Source organism: Diabrotica virgifera, chromosome 6 (genome assembly GCF_917563875.1).
Source record: "Diabrotica virgifera virgifera chromosome 6, PGI_DIABVI_V3a".
Classification (NCBI taxonomy): Eukaryota; Metazoa; Arthropoda; class Insecta; order Coleoptera; family Chrysomelidae; genus Diabrotica; species Diabrotica virgifera.
Window position 1 is genome coordinate 241,238,266 of NC_065448.1, and position 19,582 is coordinate 241,257,847.

The following is a 19,582-nucleotide window of genomic DNA, read 5'->3' on the forward strand; positions in this document are numbered from 1 at the left end:
ATTTTTATATGTTAAAACCTACGATCCGGGCGCATGCGCATTATAACTTTGTTCTGATTGGATGTTCAAATGACATGTCAAAAATTATTCAATATGGCGGCTGTAGCACAGCTGTGGTTTCATAGAGAAATAAAAAGAATGTTGTTTTTATTTCTCTATGTGTGGTTTAATTATTTATGGTTGTTGCGTTTTGAAATTTGTGGTAAAAAGAAACAACAAACAAAAGTTAGTTAATAGTTATACTGCCTTTTTAAACAGTTTTCATATATATTTTTGGACTTTTGGACAAGGAAAACTCATTCTAATTTGGTAAGTAGTTTTTATTATAATCATATTGTAATTATACATTTGGATTAGGTTGGAATAAATTTATTTTCTCAAGAATGGGGATTTTAGAGAGAAATCCGAAATTAGGTCCGATTTTTATTTTTAAATTATGATTTTTTGGCGTAGATTTATTTATCTAGTAGGTATGTACTGCTTTGATTTACATACTTAATTTGATTACCAACAAAAGTTCTACCAATCTTCATCTAATATATTGTTTTCTTACTGCTTTGTCATATTTTAATATTTTCTTCCACAAAAATCAAACTACATAATTTGATTAGGTAAATTCAGAACAACTGTCAAACAGTAAAACGTTCAGTTGCCCTATTTTTCCACATGACAAATAATGTGTAATAGGGAACTTGCATACATTTTTAAATTCGAAAAAAATGTTATAAATCACAACAGAACATAATTTAAAACATGTATCAAAGATGGTAAGCTTATCATGGTAAATGGGTAGTTGATGGTTAGCCTCGATTTTTCGATATTCTCTGAGAAGAGAATGACTTCTTCTTAGTTTAGGCAGTGGAATGAGACTCAGAATGGGAAGACAATAGTTCGGTGTTGGTCGAATTGTACCTGAGATCATTCGCATTGTCTGGTTTAATTGGGTGTCAATCATCTTCTTGTGTTTGCTATTGAGCCATACCGGCGAAGCATATTCAGCCGCCGAGTATACGAGTCCTAGAGCGGATGATCTGAGTACGGAGGCTGAGGACCCCCATGTGATGCCACATAGTGTTCCTTAAAACTTAAAGTTCTGTCAAGAGTCACTCCAAGATATTTTGGTGTTGAGTTATGAGTGAGTAGTCTGTTTTCAAAGTGAACGGAGAGTTTTTTGTTGGCTTGGGCATTATTCAGGTGGAAACAGCACACTTCAGTTTTCGTTGCATTGGGCCGTAGCCTTCATTTGCGAAAATATTCACCCATAACAGCAAGGTCATCCGTCAGTATTGTTTCTGTAAAATTCATGTTATTATGTCTTGCTGCAATGGCCCAATCGTCAGCGTACCCAAATTTCTGCGAAGTTGTCCTAGGTAGGTCCGCGATGTATAAATTAAAGAGTAAGGGTGCCAAAACAGATCCCTGTGGCAGTCCATTGCTGAGCTTCATTTGGACCCTTCTTAAGTTGCCCATTGTGACGTGAAAAGGTCTGTCGGTGAGCATGCTATCAATGAGTTTGGTTACCTTTTGGCACGGGATGGCACGGATCAGTTTGCAGATTAGTCCTTGTCTCCAGACGGTGTCGTATGCAGCTGATAGGTCAATGAAAGCAACGGATGTTTTTTGCTTTCTTTGAAAACCTGCTTCGATATGTGTTGTTAGGGATAGGATCTGATCTATGCAGCTGCGGTTAGGTCTGAACCCTGCTGGTTCAATAGGTATCACCCCCAATATGGTGTTACTAATTCTGTTGTGGATTAAGCGTTCCAACAGTTTATAGACACAGTTCAGCAGTGCAATCGGTCGGTAGTTTTGGGGTTGATCATTTGCTTTTCCTGGTTTCAATATGGCTATAATGGAGGCTTTTTTAAGGAAATGGGGGATTTCCTGGACACAGAAGAAAACTAACACGGAAGTATTGCGAGAAATAATTTTCAAAGAACAAGAAATAATAAACACAATAAAAATAAGAAAGTTAAACTATCTGGGACACGTAATGAGGGGACAGCGATATGAACTGCTAAGACTGATAATACAGGGAAAGGTGAGGCGGAAGGAGTATAGGAAGAAGGAGAGTGTCCTGGTTGAAGAATTTAAGGGACTGGTTTAAATGTAGTTTAATCGAACTCTTCAGAGCAGCGGTAGATAGATTAAAGATAGTGATGATGATATCCAACCTTCGATTGGGAGACTACTCTTAAAGAAGAAGAAGTCCTGTACATTTACAATTGAACTATTAATCTGACAGATAAAAATAACAAATATACTTCAAAAATCTATTCTCATTAATAATCACATGTTTTATCAGTATGTAATAATAAAGTGGCATCAAGATTGTTGTCGTTGATAACTTTGAGGGCAGCATTGATCACGTCATTCGATGGATTTAGACTTCTTGTCTGAATATAAAGATTCTCTGAAACAAAACCAACAGATAATAGGTACTCAAGAAAACTCTTGATTTATTTTATAAACAAAACACTAGAACACATGTTTTAAATCTCGATCTTAAACTTTTCTTATCAATTTCCGGCAGCTATAGGTAATAACGTACCATTCATCGAATATTTCATTTTTATCCTTTAACCGTTGATTGATAGATGTATATCTGTATATTTATCAATTAACGCTTTAACAGTGGACGGCTGCAGCTCAGCGGCAAGATACTGCTTCCATCTTGCAAAAATGTAGAACCTTACCAGGCACTCAAATTTATCTGTTTTGTCCTTTGTTAAGTGTGTAGCTATACGTTAATTTAAGTTGCCACCAAACTCTTTCATATTAAATGACATTCGAGGATAATACCTTCTCTTTATTGACGAAATGCCCCTGAAGATGCTCTAGATAGCGAAAGTATACTTTGGGCAAGATTAAATAAATTCAGGGCTCGATATCTGCCTTTGCCTTTGTAAAATTTTTTCTATTACTTGAGTTATAGAGAAAATGTTGTGTATTGTGGATCTACCTGCCCTAAAGCCGCTTTGTTCTTCTGATTCGTATGAATGGTATTCTTCACATATTAGATCTTTTAGAATTCTTCCGTACAGTCGAGTTAGGGCCAATTTCTCATATCGAGTTCAACTCCAGTTTAACCTGAACTTCTAGTAAACGTCAGTTTAAAGTCAAAATCGTCTTTCTCAATTCGCACGTTCAACCGATGTCAGTTTAAACTTGAACCATGGTTGAACGGTGGAATTCGGCCGTTCAAAGATTTCAGAACTCAGTTCAGATGATTTCATGGACTACGCATGCGTTGAATTAACACGAAACGCTGTCATATATAAATATATCCTATTTTATTATATTAAGCCTAACGATAAACGATAACATTATTTTTGTTTTTATAATATTTATTTATAATTATTAAAATGACTATTTGACTATAAATACTTTTTTTTTTTTTTTTTTTTTTTTTTTTTTTTTATTTTGGCTTAGACTTACCGTCATACTGCCAGACACATAAGGAATACAAGTTATCAAGTTATACAAAACAGGTTTAAAACAAAGATAACAACTAAAAGGTATTAAGTAACACTAAGCTTAACAGCTAAAACTACTAACTACCAAAGGTATTAATTAAAAATGTTTAAGGGAATTATAATGATAATTTGCTGTCTTTTAAAAAGTTAATTAAAGAGTTGTATACATCTACAGAACCAAGTGATAATAAATATAGTATATTCCAAGGAGTTGCTACTTTACATTTTAATAAATCATTTATTAATTTAGATGAGTAAATTGTATTTTTAGAACAACCAAAAAATATATGATCTAAATCACTTTCCTCTTCACAATGCTCACATTTATCATTATCCAAAACCTGTATTTTAAATAAATGCTTTGGATAACATGCGTGCCCGAATCGTACTCTAATAATAGAAGTTATGTACTTTCTAGAAGCTCTACAAGACTTGTACCAAGGAAATTTGGGAATATCGGGCTGAATTAACGAGTATCTATTTTGATTCACAAAAGAGTATTCCTTCCACTGGTAGCTCCACTCCCGATGCAGTGTTGACTTGAAAGAGATTATACTATCAGTCAGTGTTATTTTATGTAGAATACTGGTATCGGATGAAACGCTTTCTTTGGCTAATAAGTCGACATACTCATTATGTTCAAATCCTGCGTGTGCTTTAATCCAGATAAAATGTACATTGATTCCTTTGGTTAAAAGATTTTGTTTAATATGTTTAATTTTATAAATGTATGGGCAGTCTTGGATGTTTGGGGGTCCATATTTACCAAGAGATTTCAATACTGCTAAGGAGTCAGACAAAATTATAATATGGGCGAAATCAAATTCAGCTACATATAGTAAAGCTTCATATATTGCAATAGCCTCTGCTGTATAAATCGAAGTCTCCGGTTTCAGTTTGAATTTCTTTTCTATATGTTTCGATGGTATAAAAAAGGCGCATCCAGTTCCATCTGCAGATTTAGACGCATCTGTATATAGAGCTATTGACTCATTGTAACTATTCGTTATGGATAAAAGAATATTTTTATTTAAATATATGTTTTCACTATAATTTGGTACAATAATATCTGTAGGAGAAAAGAAAGAAGAGTACGCGTAGTTTTTGAATAAGTCGTTCGTTTTATCTATATTTTTTAAGAGTACTATATTTTGATTATAAGCTTCACACAGTAAGGGAGATTTCTTTTTTTGCCAGTATTTATTGGTTAGATCATGGCAACTTAAAGTCACTATTTTTTGGTATAGAAGAGGGTTAATTAAGTATACTTTCATTAAATATTTTTTGGACAAAAAACGTCGTCTTAGATTTAAAGGAGGTTCCAAGGCTTCCAAATATAAAGCTTGTACTGGAGTGGATCTCATAGCTCCTAGACATATTCGTAAGGCTGAATTCTGTAAAACGTTGATTTTGTTTAGTAGTGCATTACTTGCTGATCCATACAAAACACTGCCGTAATCGAAAATAGATCGTATGTAAGCTTTATAAAATAATAAACTTACTTCAACATCCGATCCCCACCAAGTTCTATTAATTGATTTAAGAAAGTTTATTCCCTTATTACACCTGTTCAACATGTCGTCAATATGTAACTTCCAGGTCAATTTTTGGTCGAGTATCATTCCAAGATATTTAATTTTATTTTTAAAAGAAAATTTATGCCCACCTAAGGTGATTGTGCTAATATTAGGAAAGTTATGTCTGGTAAATAAACAAACTTGTGATTTACTGCATGATAATTCAAAGCCATTTTCAATAAACCATTTTTTATGGAGACCATAGACACTATTCAAGTTTTCAATGGATTGCTGATATTTCTTGTGTTCTGTGTACAAACAGAAATCGTCAGCATATTGTACAACATTAAATGCAATATTGTTAATAGTGATGTTGTGTAGATCTGCTGTGTAAATATTAAATAAAATAGGGCTCAAAACGGAGCCCTGAGGTAATCCTTTATTATTAAGTCTAGGGCCTATAAGAGTATGATTATTTTTTAAATAAATTATTCTATTTTTATGCAGGTTTACCATGTTAGAAGCAAACTGTGATGGAATATTAAAAAATGTAATCATTTTTTCTTGGAGAATTGAAAGAGAGACAGAGTCATAAGCACCTTCGATGTCTAAAAATAAAGCGGGCACATAACTGTTCCTGGAAAAACTGTTCTGAATGTCTACAACAAGAGTTGTTAAGGAATCTAAAGTTCCATAACCTTTTTTAAAACCATGTTGGTTAGCGGGTAAAGGATTTTGATCCCTTAGCCACCAATCCAACCTAATCTTAACCATCCGTTCGAGAGTCTTCAATATACATGATAATAATGATATCGGTCGGTAAGCTTCAGCTAATTTAGGGTCTTTCCCCGGTTTGGGAATAGGAACGACTATAATACGCTTAAAATCTATTATGCTGTTGCCTTCAATAATTATCTGGTCAAATATATTTAAAAGTAATTGTTTTGCGTTATCTGGTAAATGTTGTATCATAGGATATTTGATTGCATCGTATCCTGGTGAGGTACTAACGCGATTATCAAGGGCAAATTCTAATTCAGTTCTCGAAAAAGGTGTAAGGAGAAAATGATTCTGATCAGATGGAAGCGTTTTAGAATTAATAACATCTAACTGGTTATTTACGTAAGGTGGAGCTATTTTATCGAAAAAATCGTCTACCCATGAATTACTTAGAGGTAATGAAAAATTAACTTTTTTCCTATTCATTTTTCTTGCTTGATTCCAAATAAGACTAGATGGAGTTTGTTTATTTAATTTTGAACACCATGCAACCCAACTTTGTTTGGCCTTTAATTTCAGGAATTTTTTGACACGAGCATTTACTTCTTTGCATTTACAAAAATTTTCAGGAGAAGAATTGTTTTTATAGTTTATTAATGCCTTCTTTCTTTCTGCAACGGATTGATCACATTCCGAATCCCACCACGGAGGGGGAGTCCGTTTGCATTTAAATGGTTTATATTCAGAAATAGATTGTTTAGAAGCTTCATTAATACAGTCAATAAGGAAATTATATTTTTCTTGGGTATTTAAGGATGTGTGAGGCTTTTCGTTTAATAAGGTATCAACAAGCTGAGAGTATAATGACCAATTTGCTTTTTTAATGTTCCACTTAGTACTGGGATAAATGGTATTAGCATTAGTTCCCAAGACATCGATCACAACCTTTATAACGAAATGATTTGATCCCAAGGTATCAAGATCTACAGACCACGAAGTTTTATCAAAAAGGGATGGTGAGCAAAACGTGACATCAATCATGGAATCTGAGTTTCCTGGACTCGTTTGGCAAGTTGGTTGTCCATTATTCATTACTACATAATCTAAATTCTGAATTGTCTCCACAATTTGATGGCCTATATTATCATTTTTATATGAGCCCCACAAAGAATTATGTGCATTCATATCTCCTCCAATGATACAAGGGTGTTTTAGTTGAGAAAATAACTTATCCCAATCTTCGGTTTTGGTTTTAGTTTTTGGGCACCTATATACAGAGAGTAAACTTAAATAACTTTGTTTATAGTTGATTTTAATACCACAAGCAAGCAAGTCTTGAATATAATTTTTTTTAATTGTTATGCGCTCAAAAGGAATACCAGTTTTAATTAAAATAGCAACTCCAGAATAGCCGTCATCGCGATCTTCGCGTATCACATTATAACCTCTATAAATATATACAACATCCCGTTTAAACCAAGTTTCACTTATTAAAGCTATGTCAATATCTTCGGTTATTAAAAAGTTAATAAGGCTGTTTTTGTTAGCAACAGCTGATCGAGCATTCCATTGTATTATTTTGAGTTTAGATTTGTTCGTCATTAGATGAGTTATTTTTTAAAATATTATCTAGAACATTATTAATACCTTTGGCTAACAAATTCATGTCAAGTGATTTTGCCTCTTCTAAACAATTAATATTTTGAATAAAACTTGAGAAAAGAAGTACTAAGGAATCTACTAACTTATTTTTATCATTGTCTGTATTAGGAAAACTTTCCTTATTTAAGGGAGGTAAAGGTTGAGACGGTCCAAATCTGAAAGGGATGAGATATGGTGTAGGATCTTCGGAAGTTGGAGATGATACTTTTCTTTTTTTATTTGCACTATACTCAGTGCTTGATGTACTACAGCTTGGTTGGCTAAAACTTTTGGGTTTCTGTAGGTGAGGCCTCAATGGCTTGAAATAAGGAGATGTACTAACTTCAGAGGAGTTAGTTAATTTTGGAAATTCTTTGTCTGAATTTGACAATATTTCAAATCTGTTATTAGAAATAAGACCAGAAAATGATGAGTCACTCAAATTTTTTGCCTCCAAATATGAGATTTTATGTTCAATCATGATATTTTTTATTTTTTTTTGATGTTCGAAAAAAGGACAGTTTTTAGAGATCGATATATGCTTATCAGTTTTACAGTGTATGCAATACTTTTTTGTTTCATCACATGTATGTATGTCATTTTTAATTTGTCCACATTGTATACAGTATTCCTGTGTACCTTTACACTGTCTAGAAATATGTCCATATTTGAGGCATTTATAACATTGCGTCACTTTACCCAACAATTTTTCCACTTGGAAAAATACATAATTTATCACAACATAGTTTGGCAAACAATTGCCTTCAAAAGTAATTATAACATTACGTCTAGGGACGTATTCTGTATTTCCATCCTTTTCTACTTTCCTGTGCATTCTTTTAATATCAATAATTGGTGAACTAGAGCTCATATATTTTTTCAAATAGTCAATATTATATTTGGTATCAACATCGCGTATCAGTCCTTTGATTTCCAAGAGGTGATTTGGAATGTACGCTTTTAAATTATCGTCCTTTAAGTGACTATTATTGACTAAATTGTTTGCATCCAAAATAGATTTGAGGATTACTTTAACACGGTTTCTTCCTATACTTTTAATTTGCTTAATATTATTAATCTTTAATTTTTGATGTAAAATATCTGCAACAACCATTGGATGCAAACGGGAAATATTCTGATCATTGGTCTTCTCAACATAAACACAACAATTTTGAAAGTCGTAACTATTACAATTAATATTAAAAAGTTTTACCTCCCTTGTAGCAGAAGAATTTGTGGTGATAGTTCCTGTATCCATGTCTTGATTACTATCACTAATAACTTCAGCAGTATTTAGTTCGCACACTGGCGTCTTTTTTATATTCTCCCCCATCTGGGGAGAATATTTTCACTTTTGTATCACTATTCTACAATATGTAAATGTTTTTACCCACGATGAAATTTAAATGTTTTAATTGTCACAAAAACTGCGAGCTGAATGTCAATATTTAGGTACGTTTAACCATGGCCAAATTTTAAACTGTTCACACAAAAGTTAAACACCGTGAAAAGAAGCCTAGGCTGTTTAACCCATAGGACTGAAACTTCTTATCAATGATAATTAAAACCACTATAAAATTAATTTAAGTTAAACTACTAAAAAATTAATTTTTTCTGGAGCTATTTTAGATGCAACCGTATTTGACGTTTATTAATGTCAAAGTGCTATAAATACTTAAATTTAACTTTATTCAAAAACAGCATAAAAACGGTAGTTCAAAATGGCGACAGTTCTTTACCTTTCGCCATCTATTGGCATTTCTCTTAAGCTGTAGAACGAGCGCTGAAATGAACGTGCAATGAGAAATACATTCCCAACAAAACCGCAGATCACCGATGAACCTGGTTCAACTGAACCTTAGATTACCGCAGGTATGAGAAATCGACCCTTAGGGTCGATTTCTCATACCTGCGTTAATCTATGGTTCAGTTGAACCGGGTTCACGGGTGATCTCCGGTTCTGTTTGGAATGCATTTCTCATTGCGCGTTCATGTCAGTGCTCGTTCTACAGCTTTCGAGAAATGCCAATAGATGGCAAAAGGTAAAAAACTGTCGCCATTTTGAACTACCTTTTTTATGCTGTTTTTGAATAAAGTTAAATTTAAGTATTTATAGTCAAATAGTCATTTTAATAATTATAAATAAATATTATAAAAACACAAATAATGTTATCGTTTATCGTTAGGCTTAATATAATAAAATAGGATATATTTATATTATGACAGCGTATCGTGTTAATACAACGCATGCGTAGTCCATGAAATCATCTGAACTGAGTTCTGAAATCTTTGAACGGCCGAATTCCACCATTCAAGCATCGTTCAAGTTTAAACTGCCATCGGTTGAACGGGAATTGAGAAAGACGATTTTGACTTTAAACTGACGTTTACTAGAAGTTCAGGTTAAACTGGAGTTGAACTCGATATGAGAAATTGGCCCTTAGTGTACTAGTTACGACATTTTCATTTATAAAAATAATACGAGCAGTTCACCGAGCTTCGGAGGATACGTTAAGCCGGCTTCCCCCTGAAATAGTGTGAGCATCGACACTAGCTACTTCAAACAGGGTTAAAGGATCTCCCCGGCAAAAATGTCATACGATATTATCATCATTTAACTTTTTATTTAATAAAAATTAAAGTAAACTTTTTTATACATACCTACAACCTGTCCGTCCTGTATAATGCATGAGTAAGGTATGAAGAATTGGTCATAGTCTATACCAAGAATCCAAAAAGGTGCTGTCAATGCTGGAAAGATTTACCTATTATGTTTATCTAATACTTCACAATAAAAAAACAAATCACTTAAGAAAATATGACATCAATAACTCGTTTTTTAGTAGGTATCTAAATAAAATATCAAATGCCATTAGCATTAGAACAACGTCCAATAATTTTATTAAGTATGTCCCCCGAATATTGTAAATTTAATTTATTTTTAACTTTTATGTTCGCAAATCATTTTTAAACACAATTAAGCTTTTAATGACTCTAAAACCAAGAAAAAAGAAAAAACAAAAGCACAGAGATATAAAAATAATAGGTAGTACAAAAAGTAAAAGAGAGTCAAGAAGCAATTCTCTTTTAATTTTTTAAAAGAAAAGGAGGAAGAAATAGGTAAATAAAAAAATATGAAAAACATTTTTTAAGACACACTTTTCTTTAGTTACGAGTGACTAAAATTAAAATTTTTATAAAAGAATCAACTAGAAAGCAAAAAACAAGAAAAAATTAAAACTCGGAAGGATTATTCGAAAAAAACTGTTAGACAGATTTATTTTTTGCTTTTTAGTTGATTCTTTTATATTTTTAATTTTAGTCACTCGTAACCAAAAAAAGCGTTTCTTAATTTTTTTTTCATATTTTTTTATTTTTTTACTTTTTAGTCTTACACTTTTCAAACGTTAAAATATATCGTCAATTTATTAAAATATATGTATAAAACATATGATGTACAAACATGAAAAATAGTCGGAATCGGCAAAAAATTTGAAACTTTATTGTTTGTTTATGAAGCATAACGTAAACAATTAATGCAAAAAGTGAAATTATGTATAGTTCATATAATTAGCTACAATCCGTAAAAGTTTCAAGTTTCTTCATTGTAAAAAACAAGAGAATTGAAGCATTTTACAATAAAACCGTTTTTTTATTTAAAAAATTAAGTATTAACCATAAATAAATTTTTATTGACTATTCGTGTATTGTTCCTGCGAATGCATATATCTGCAAATTTTTATTCATTTGCATTGAAGAAAAGGCAGTCAAATTAACGTCTGAAGATTTGACACAAACTATATATTGAACGAAATAAAAGCGGTTAAAAATACAATCTTTATAGGGGTTAATTGTATATAATACAGTATGCGGCAGTACTACAGTGCTAAAGTACTAAAGTGAATATTGAAATCTTTATGATTATTTATACATATATATTTATTTATTTATAGCCGTTCAAACATTATTCACGTCGACGTTCCCTATCAAACAGATGTTAAAGATACCCTCTGGCATAAAATAATCTACAATTCTAGTCCGGAATTCCGGAATGTCAGACGGTTGATCGGTCTGCCTCCTTCAGCATTTCCCATATGTACGCATCAGCTGGGGTTAGATCTGGTGAGTGGCAACTCCCAAAATGATTACGCAGTATTCTAAGAGACTCCCTGGCCGTGTGACCTGTTGTTCCGTCCTACAGAAACCATTGTTGATTTTAAGCTTGGACAGTTTTCGCAACCCTTTCCGTACGACTTAAAATAGCACTCTACAATTTTTTTCTGCAAAACAGAACCATCATGAAACATCTAAGATTAACACGACATTCACATACATTATAACTATGTTCGGAAACCACCCGACACATAAAAATTTGAGACATACGTTTTTCAGTAGTGTTTATTTTGCCGCATACCGTATTTCTATTTACTGGTTTTATTGATGCTAATGATAATGATTATTCTCCAGTACACTATTTAATACTTAGGTAAGAAACTAAAATATCAATTATCTACTAACCAGGATTTTTATATGTTACTGTAAACTTGGCTTCGCCTGTTGTCGAGTCTGATACTCCAACTCCTTCGAGTATTGTCCATTCATTTGATCTGAAAGATTTAAACTACATCAAACAGTATTATACTTTTATATATTTTATATATATATTTTATATTTTTAGAACTTTTGGAAAAATAAAGTGAAACCGTAGAGATATTAAGTACCTACAGAGTTAAGAACTCCAATTTTTTTGGGTATGGGAGTATTTTGAGTATTGTCTCTTGAGTATTTTTTGGATATTAGGTAAGTATTCGAGTTCAGAACTCCAAAAAATTTTTGGAGTATAGAGTCTAAGATTTTTCCAAAAGTACTAAAAATAAATATAATGTATGTGGTATTTTAAAAAGGTAGTGGAACCATTTTATAACATGAGGTATCACTCAACCCCCTTTCCATTAAAGATTTTGGGGGTTGTGTCCGCTCCCGCTAGAGGGTTGATGTAATAAATTTGACGTGCTTTTGCATATTTTTAGATTTTCTGTAGGGACCAAATTATAGAGGGTGGTACCTTTTCCAATGGACACACTCTCTAGGTAAGATATGGTCCTTTTCATAGGCATTTTTCAGTGCGTCACAAATGATAGAAAAAAAGGTGAGTCCGTGATAATACACACATTTATAACATTTATTCTAACATGACATTTTAGTTAAATCTGACAGTTGTCACATTTTATTTGCAATTTGGCATAAAAACAAATCAATTGTGTTTATTGCATTTATAAAATGGTATTTTCTTTGATTTGTATAGTCTTATAAATTGTACAGATTATATTCGTAGATATATTATATAATTCGCAAATCATTTTTTCGACTATGGCGCCATCTATCGACAACTAGAATAAATGTTATAAATGTCTCTAATTACAGACGTGCCTTTCTTTCTGTCACATACAATTTATTGCGTTAGAAAGAAATCGAAAAACTGTGACGCACTGAAAGATGCCTATGAGAAAAAGAATACATGTTATTCTACAAACGTACAAAGGGGCACTGGTCCTATTGCACAGTATTTTGTAATAATCTGTTCTCAATTATGCAATAAATATTATGACAACTAAATTTACTTATTTGGAAAATAGTGTACTTACTCTGCATTAAGATATCTGGTGTTAATTCCAATCGATTCATCGCTATTGAGTGAATATTTCGTGGAAACACATTTACCGTAATTTTCGAGGATTGTTGGATACCTTTGTTGTTCATACCAGAGACCAACAAACTAAAACAGAAAAAACTGCATCAGTCCAATGTGTCGGTTCTTTTGTCTGTGTTTGGTTTTCATCATCGTCAGTGGCGTCACAGCTCTTTACGAGCCAAAGCCTTCTTCAGAACAATCCTCTATTCGCTCCTGTCTCTGTCAACTCTTCTCCATGCTCTAATTCCAATAGATTTTAAATCATCCTCTTGGTTGTCTTGGTACCCAAGTCTCGGTCTTCCTCTTGCTCGTTGTCCTATCGGCCCTCTTCGGTGAATAACTTTCCTTACTAAGGTATCTTCCTCTCTCCTGATTAAGGTAAAGTGCCCAAAATCCGTCCCCTGTCCTAAATTAGTCCCCACTGTAACTTATACTGACAGTACTGTAACCTTGCGAGAGAGTAAGGAAACTCTTCAAAACGATTCAGTTTACTAGTGACAGTGGCGTAGATTCTTTGTTCTGTTCATTTACTCTTTAATTTTACTTAAATAGTTTTTGTAGTAGCTTGCTACAGTTTGTATTAAATTTTAAATACATACCTATAATATTGGCTCTTCAAGGTAAGTTTGGACTTATTTAGTGATTGATAATAGTAGAGAATCTCTTTGAATATTATATTTGTGTTGTTACAGCCATGTAGTTCTACTAATTTCGTCTCGAGCAGCAGCCATGTTTTATATGTATTACGAAATTCCTAAATCCGTCCCCTTTGACATCTACTGGTGTCAACCGATGATGAGGATAGTTCTAGCGTTGAAGATGCAGTATGTGCTGTGGAAAACGTTTTTGACAAGAAAAGTGAAGAGAAAAATGGACGAGGTGTTCGTGGTGTCCTGAGATGAGTTCATCTTCAACCAAAGTCAAAAATTTTGTTTATGATTTATGTCTGGACGTGTAAACTTATGTATAAAATGTATAAGGTACATATTCCATGTCAAATCACTCAGGCAAAAAATTTTGGATCTCCGATTTGTCTGAAAATTTGTATATAGCTTCTGCGAGACGTAAAAATAAGATATTTAAGAACAAAAAATCTTCTTTTTTCTCAAAATGTTATTTTATGCGATTTTACAGTGATTTGGCGTTTATTTAAACAAATTTGCATTTCCCGTCGTAAAGTATTAATGAAAAATATAATATTTTAATAGAAAGGACTCAAAAATGTCATTATATGGCATTATAACAAGTTATTTTGAATCAAAACAAGTTTTTGATCAAATTTTATAGTGTAAAAAACGTTAAAATACCGTTTTTTACATTTTCCATTCGGGATAGCATTTGAGTTTGAATGCCGAGCTGCCCAAAGTTTTATTTTTCTTATCTTTAGGGGAGTCAATAGTAGCCTAAATTTAAAATCACAAATGAATTCTTCCGTTACGTTAGCCGCCATCTTGATTTTAAAGGAGAACCTGTTTTGCTCAATATCTCCGCCATTTTTAACTTTTCGACAAAAATGGTAGGAACTGAAACTGTTCCAAATAAATCGTATTTAAAACTATTACAATTTCTTTTTAACAATTTTTGTCGTAAGGTCGATATTTTCGAGTTAATTGTACTTACAGTAGACGCCTATATTTTGACTATAATATTGCATGTAAATTTTTTGGTATTGTAATATAATTCAAATCCTTCTCACCACTTAAAGTCCTATGTTTTGACTATCTGTGGGAAAATTTTCAGCCAAATCGATTATGATGTATTTTGGGAATGGAGAAAAATGTAAAAAACGGTATTTTAACGGTTTCTACACTATAAAATTTGATCAAAAGCTTATTTTGAATCAAAGTAACTTATTATAATGCCATATAATAACATTTTTGAGTCCCTTCTATTAAAATATTATGTTTTCCATTGATACTTTACGACAGAAAATGCAAATTTGTATAAATAAACACCAAATCACTGTAAAATCGCATAAAATAACATTTTGAGAAAAAAATAAGAAGATCTTTTGACCTTTGAAAGGGTTAAATATCTTATTTTTACGTCCCGCAGAACCTATATACCAATTTTCAGACAAATCGGAGGTCCAAAATTTTTTTTGCTCCAAAATTGAGTGATTTGAAATGGAATGACCCATAAACATGTTCCTATCTCAATAAATTTAATAAAATAAATATGAACACTGTTTAAATCATGTTTTATAAAAAAATCATAGATTTTATCTGGGAATGGGTGGGGGACGGAATTGGGGTACCATTTTTAAATAATCTAAAGCCTTATTTTGATTATTTATTTATTTTTGGTTAAATCACTCAGGCAAAAAATTTTGGATCTCCGATTTGTCTGAAAATTTGTATATAGCTTCTGCGGGACGTAAAAATAAGATATTTAAGGTCAAAAAATCTTCTTCTTTTTTCTCAAAATGTAATTTTATGCGATTTTACAGTGATTTGGTGTTTATTCAAACAAATTTGCAGTTTCTGTCGTAAAGTATCAATGAAAAACATAATATTTTAATAGAAAGGACTTAGGATAAATTTATTAAGTAGAATCGTACTAGCAAAACTCTTACGTACAGAGTTGAGTTGCTTAAATAAGTTGCTTCCAATATTATAACTAATTAAATTTAACAATTTAAGATTTTGCTTAGGGGGACGGTATTTGGGCACCTTACCTTACATGCCCTGTCTCAGGTGCGCTACCTTAAGGAATTTTATAACGCCAGGTTTTCCAAAACTTCTATACAACGCCTGCGTCACAAACCTTGTTCTTTTATCTCTCCCTATAATCTTCTTAAGATGTTTGGCTCGAAACGTTTGAGCAGTTCCTGGTCATTCTGTGTAAGTGACCAAGTTTCTGAACCATATGTTAGCATTGGTCTTATCAGCGTTTTATAGAGTCAATTTAATTTTTCTAGGTATTTTTGAGGCCATCTGTCTTCTTAAGCCATAGTAACACTTATTGGAGAGCACTATTCTTCTTTTAATTTCTTCACTAACATTGTTACGTTTAGTTAGCAGCGATCCTAGGTATATGAAGGTGTTGACACCTTCCAGTTTCAGGTCGTAAATTATTATTCTTGTAGATGTCTGCGTTGCTTGACCTAGTGCAACTAGGTGCCTAGTGTGTTTGGTTTTGGTTGTGGTTAATCGTTCAGTCAGATTATCATGGTCAGAACACGTCAGAAACAAAGAGGTTCTGAGTAAAATGAATAAAGAAATGGAAGTCTTAAATACTATCAAAAACAGAAAATTGGAATATCTAGAACATATTAGGGGAGAGTCGGCTATTGGTGCGCACCTAAGGCAAATTCAGGATATTTCACAAACTTGAAACATGCCAGTTTCCAAATTTTTTGTAGATATACTTCAAAGGCTTAGGTATATTGGTAGGAACCGCATTTAATGAATGATTGAACAGTAGAAGAGTGAGAGGCGAAATTTCCAATTAGTGTAATGCGCACAATTGCCCGACCTATTCGGCTAATGGTGCGCATATGTCGGATAACTGTGCGCAATAATAGAACTTAAAAATGATCTTCGAAAATGTAGCTTATTGAACATAAATATTAATGCAATAAACAAATATACGGAAAATATAAGAAACCAAGTTACAGATATTTAAAAAAAATCTAAGTATTGCAGAAGTCACAAATATATCCTTTATTTGGACTATCCTGTCGTATATACATGACATGAGACCATTGACAGTATATCAAACACTTGCACCATACCTCGTCTTTTTTGCTACCATCATCACAATACACAGAAGTCATTTTGATCTGACACGAGATCCTCCAACTCATCATCATGGCACAGTTCACTTTCTGAAATAATTTTGGGGCTGTTGTGTTCAAAAATTTTCTTTTTTTTTACCTTTTTTCAATTTCGTGGTTTTCTCTTTGGCAATTTCTCTACTTTGACGTTTGTTTAACGCTTGCTTACCTTTTATGACGCAGTCACAAAACTTAAAAAATGCCTTTATATACCTTGCCGGCTAATGGTACGCAATGCGCACCATTAGACGACGTTACACTTCACCACATAACACAAAATTTGATAAAAACAAAAAAGAAGCGAGCAAAACTAACTATATCAGTGTTTAAAATGGTAAATAACTAAAGGATATAAGTACTATTTAAACTATATTTCTGCCAAGAAAAAAGTTATCGCTTATTTTCTCAGTCACATAAACAATATCATACCACGCGAAAACATGAAAACGATAACTACCAACGTAGACCAAACAGACGTTCGTTTGTGTCGGATAGATATGACAGTTGCTACTAGATGGCCCGACAATATAGTTTTTGCAATTTTATTAAATAGCAGATTAGAAACATTCATGCGCACAATTACCCGACGCGCATCATTAGCCGACTCTCCCCTACACGTGGAGAGAGATACATCTTGCTCCAACTCATTATGCAGGGAAAGATTCAAGAAAAAAGAAGCATAGGGAGACGCAGAATATCATGGCTGCGCAACCTGAGAGAATGGTATGGATGTACATCAAACGAACTTTTCAGAGCAGCCTTCTCTAAAGTCCGAATAGTTATGATGATTGCCGACCTCCGTCGCGGAGATGGCACTTGAAGAAGAAGAATCGTTCGGTCCTGTTTTAGGTGTCAGTCACCTCTTTAGGACGTGGTTTGTTCTTTATGGTGACACTGGGATCGCTGTGGATCACTGGTGGTATCGATGTCTTTGCTATGAATTGGTTTTGTCTGCGGAGGAGCCACCTTCAGAGTTTGGTCAGAGGAGAAAGGACTTGGTGGTAGAACGGTCCTTTTCAGAAATTTTTTGTTATTAAATGAATTGAATGGATTAACGATTCAAGTGAAAGTTATAAGAAATATGAAAATTTAGTGGATGAGACGCTGTGAGAGCAGCTGTGGCTGTATCCTCCCTGTGACAGGTATAATTGTGCAATAAGATCGGGAAACCACAGGAAATCGATCTCCCCTGTCCGTGAGGTCTCTGTCTTCCATAATTTTAGTCCAAATTATAATGGATTAAAACTAAATACGTAACTTACTTTTGAAGGATCGAAATTTAGTACTCCCTTTACATCTGGACAAGAAGCACGAGGAATATGACCGTGTGCAGTTACTACAAACATACACAGAATTGCAGCCAAAATGCTCCATTTCTTCATTTTACATTAAACCTTTGATCAGTTTTGAATCTTTACTAGTATAACTTTTTAGTAAATAGTATATTAGTATACTTTTTTAGTGAATTTTATATGCTTTATAATCTTGATTTATCAGTAAGCTATAGTTGATAAACTATTTAATCACATTAACATAATCAATAGTTAATAATGGCTTATCATATGAACTAAATTAGCTTTATTTTAAAAACAAGTACCTCACTACAATAATTATATGGCTAAAGGTTTCAAACCAAGGCCAAAAAAACAAAATAAAAAAAGTACCTACCGATTCATTATTTTTTCTTACAGCTGGTAACTAGATAACAAAACTATCAAGATTAACATTGTATGAAAGTAAGATTGAAAATCTTAATGGAAATGTAGGTGAAGCTTATCGATAAGGGTGCTGATTCTATATACATTGCTGCTAAACAAGTTTACAATTGTTTGCTAGCGAGAAAAGAACATGTTATCGGTTCAAGTTCCCAAGCTATTGCTAGCATACGTACTCAGATGGCGTTGATCTCGTTGGAGACTCCATCCTATTCATAAAATATATTTTCAACAAGGAGGAAGGAGCAACAAGTGAAGTAGGGCTGAATATTAATGAAGAGAAGACGAAATATATGTGTATAAATAGAACAACACGAAGAGACACGATAGGACAAAATGTCACGGCCAACACCTTCAGTTTCGAAAGAGTACAATGTTTTAAGTATCTGGGGCCCCTAATCACAGTTGACAACGATGTTACTGAAGAATAAAAAACAGAATCCAAGCTAAACACCACAAATACAAAGGTGATGGTCGTCAGTAAAACGCCAATGCAACCGAAAGTGGTAACAGCTTATGGTGAAAAACTGGAGAGAACTAACACTATCACCTACCGTGGTTGTAATCTAAATGAGAACTGGAACATGAGCAAAGAAATTAAAATACATACGCATAGAGAAAGCCAGAGCTGCATTCTTTAAAATGAAGAAACTATTATGTGGAAACAAGATTACTTTTAGTCTGAAAGTTAGATTAGTGGGATGGTTTTATTAGATTATTTAGATTATTTACTCTTTTATATGGTGTCGAAGGTTGGAGTTTAACGAATACACTTCCCAAGAAACTGGAAGCTTTTGAAATCTGGGTGTACCCTCTGCATTCCTTTTCCGAACTGCCGTCAACAAAATTACTATAGCCAATTTGGTAGCCAATGCTCGTTAATAGAGCACGGCACATGAAAAAAAAGTATACAACAATCATTAACATTAAAGTATATTAAAATTTGTATGTACCGGGTGTCCCAATAAGAATGGCTCTCGGCCATATCTCAGGAACCGTTTATAGTAGAGCTTTGAAATAAAAAATTTTATAACAAAAGTTGC

General features: G+C 33.0%; 1 protein-coding gene across 2 annotated transcripts; it reads right to left on the minus strand.

The window, feature by feature from the left end:
* Positions 1 to 2,259: 2,259 nt before the first annotated feature.
* LOC126887429 (apolipoprotein D-like) lies at positions 2,260 to 18,377 on the minus strand. Of its 2 annotated transcripts, none has more exons than XM_050654957.1 (5): positions 18,087 to 18,377; positions 13,000 to 13,130; positions 11,873 to 11,961; positions 10,016 to 10,105; positions 2,260 to 2,413 (listed from the first exon to the last, which is right to left on the minus strand). In XM_050654957.1, the coding sequence occupies exons 1-5, from the start codon at positions 18,204 to 18,206 to the stop codon at positions 2,283 to 2,285; spliced, it is 561 nt and encodes a 186-aa protein (XP_050510914.1). In that variant the 5' UTR covers positions 18,207 to 18,377; the 3' UTR covers positions 2,260 to 2,282. The 2 variants fall into 2 exon arrangements, with proteins under 2 accessions (XP_050510914.1, XP_050510915.1); XM_050654958.1 differs by lacking the exon at positions 18,087 to 18,377 and adding an exon at positions 16,783 to 17,319.
* Between the last annotated feature and the right edge of the window lie 1,205 nt (positions 18,378 to 19,582).